The sequence below is a fragment of the Monopterus albus genome, unplaced genomic scaffold (genome assembly GCF_001952655.1).
Source record: "Monopterus albus unplaced genomic scaffold, M_albus_1.0 scaffold501.1, whole genome shotgun sequence".
NCBI lineage: Eukaryota > Metazoa > Chordata > Actinopteri > Synbranchiformes > Synbranchidae > Monopterus > Monopterus albus.
Window position 1 is genome coordinate 231802 of NW_018128381.1, and position 2678 is coordinate 234479.

The 2678-nt window shown below is 39.4% G+C and overlaps 1 protein-coding gene across 1 annotated transcript in view; it reads right to left on the reverse strand.

Annotated features, from left to right (window-relative positions):
• Positions 1–1008, reverse strand: part of LOC109952820 (uncharacterized) — a 9830-nt gene extending 8822 nt beyond the window's left edge. Inside the window, exon 1 of the mRNA XM_020588097.1 lies at positions 731–1008. Coding sequence (XP_020443753.1) covers positions 731–791 — 61 coding nt within the window. The 5' untranslated portion in view covers positions 792–1008. The remainder of the gene's footprint in view (positions 1–730) is intronic.
• Between the last annotated feature and the right edge of the window lie 1670 nt (positions 1009–2678).

Below are 2678 nucleotides of genomic sequence, written 5' to 3' on the forward strand. Positions count from 1 at the left end.
TTATCACCGTCTTTCTGTTCAGTCACTGGTGCAGATGGAGATATTGTGAGAGAAAGACAACAAGAGTAACATTAACTTCATCACTGTAATCACAGTTATTGTAATGTTTCAGTGTTTTGTTCTAACAAGACAGTTTGAGCTGAAAACATCGTGATGGAAATACTCACTGATAACAACAGACAAAAGAACCAGAAAGTCTTGATCTCGGTGTCTGCAGGTGTAACGACCAACATCCTCAGATGTGACCTTCTTCATAACCAGTGAACATTTCTCTGTAACACTTAGTTTGTTTGATTTAGATGGTGAAATCTCTCTTCTTTCAATCTGCCCATCTCTAACCAGCTCTACTGTTGTTGCCACTCTTGGACCATTTAAGAACCACAGAGTTTCTTCACATCCACTCTGAGCATTTCTCAGACTTTCACAAGGCAAAGTGACGTCATCTCCTTCTCTGACACTGAGGTCGGAACCTTGTCCAGCTACTGCTGCTCAGAAGATGAGACACAAATGAAAAACCAATGAGAATCTGAGAAGATGGTTTTAGACACAACAGTAGTTTGTACATGTGTCACAGCTTTAGTTTCCAGGAGTCCACTACACTTGGCCTGTTAAACACAGACATCAGACTTGTTTGTTTTGCTCATGTCGATCAAAGTCCCTGATAAAAATACCATTAACAGCATTAATCAAGCTGTGGTTTGTAATGTTCACACCTTATATGTGTCCTCACCTGTAAACTGAAGCTCCAGCATCAGAAACAAAACCATGTTAATCCGTGTGAATCCAGCCATCGTTCTTCTCTCTCATGTGTCTCTGGTTCTCACCCTCAGCTGTCTGAACTGCTGCTTCTTAAAGATGATGCCTATGTACTTCTGTGATCAGGGAGACGTCACTTCCTCACATTAACTTCTGCATTTTTTAACTTCTTTCTTTCTGCTGTCAGGGTATAATTATACATATGGAGCATTTTTCATCTCTCTTGTAGATCGACATAAGCTACAACTACACTTTTCACTGTGAACTGAAATGAGCATGTAGGATGGAGAAGTGTTGAGAAACAGCAGAGGAAAAAGCTGAGATAAACTTCAGGTCAACACCAGACGAAACTGCAGGAATTCTCTAAAATAAGACAAATCACGTTGCAGCTCAAATTCTGCCTTTAAAAACACAGTTTGATCCACTTCTATTAGTGTCACCACTACTAAACACTGGACCAAGTAAACCAACAGGTTCACACTGCATCTGGTCTCACTGTGTATTGGTGATGTGCGAACTGAGACCATGTGGAAAGAAGATTATGACAACTGAAGAAGCTGAAGATGTCAATACTATTTGTGACAGTAGATGTTTGCATTAATGCTTCATCTGCTCTTTAGAGTTTCTCAGACAACTCATGGTGACATGTGACAACACATACAGTATGAACAGACAGAAATATGTTCCGGTGTTTTAACATCAGTTAGGACGATGTAAAGCTGCATCAGGAAACCAATCTTTTGAATCAACAAGGACACTGTGTCCTGTGCATTTGTGTCAGTGACGTGTCTGACGCCCTGAAAGGAAGAAGGAAGTGTGAAGATTCTTAGTTAAGATATGTTTGCGTTAATGCAACACTTTGTCTTCAGAAAGAGTTAGAGCCTCAGCTGTGTCATTTTGCACATATTTATTATAGCATCATCTCTGAAATATTTACACCCAAACATTCTGTTCAATACAAATCTCTGACCAGATGAGCAGGTAACAGCGTGAAGTGAGTGGAGAGAGAATCAGTGACAGCCGGGGGCTTCGGCCTGACATGGCAGCTGATCCACACACACAGATCTGCTCTGACACAGCCACACTCATCATCAGCCTGATGATTGTATGGATACATAATGTAAGTAAGTATAAGACTTTGGTCAAATACATGTTTAATAGTTTGCACTAAAACATGGACAGACATTTCATAAAAAATCCATGAAAACTTTGCTCTGTGTGAAAACATTCTGGACTCACAGCAAACACATTAACATTCTCCACATTAACACAGAAACAGAAGGGTCTTCATCATTTTCATACGTCACTGTACCATCATCTTCATCACTGTGCACCTGTGAACAACAACACAACACACCTAAGATTCTGAGTGCAAAGAGTTTAAATACAAATATAAAGGTATGTGTCAATCAAGACATAAGCAAGAACAGGTTTAATGATTAATTAGATGGAACATTGAGGGTGTGGTGGATGATGATGAAGTTAAAGTCCAGTTGCAGGTGAGACAGAGATCAACACGGATGCAACAGATGTTGTATAAACCCACAGTGGGTTTGTTCATATGAAATGAAATTTAGCCTAAAAAACAATCTGACAATCATCTTCTGACACAATCATCTCCTGATCCAGCTGCTCATGTCACACTAGACGAGATGGTGACACAACAGCAGTCGACTCATTTGAAGCTGTTGATCAGTGGAGTTTGACAGAAACAGAAGGGTCTCTCTGACTTCTTCCTACTCCATTCAAGCATGTACTAGGTATAAGCAAATTGATATTGGATTAGCATTTGTTGGATATGTGTAAAATCATGTGTGTTGATATATCAATTGTCTTTACATGCTTGAAAGAATAAATCAAATCCAATCAAATCAAATCAACATCGATAATAAATAAAGTCAATTGAAATGAGTTCCTCTGCA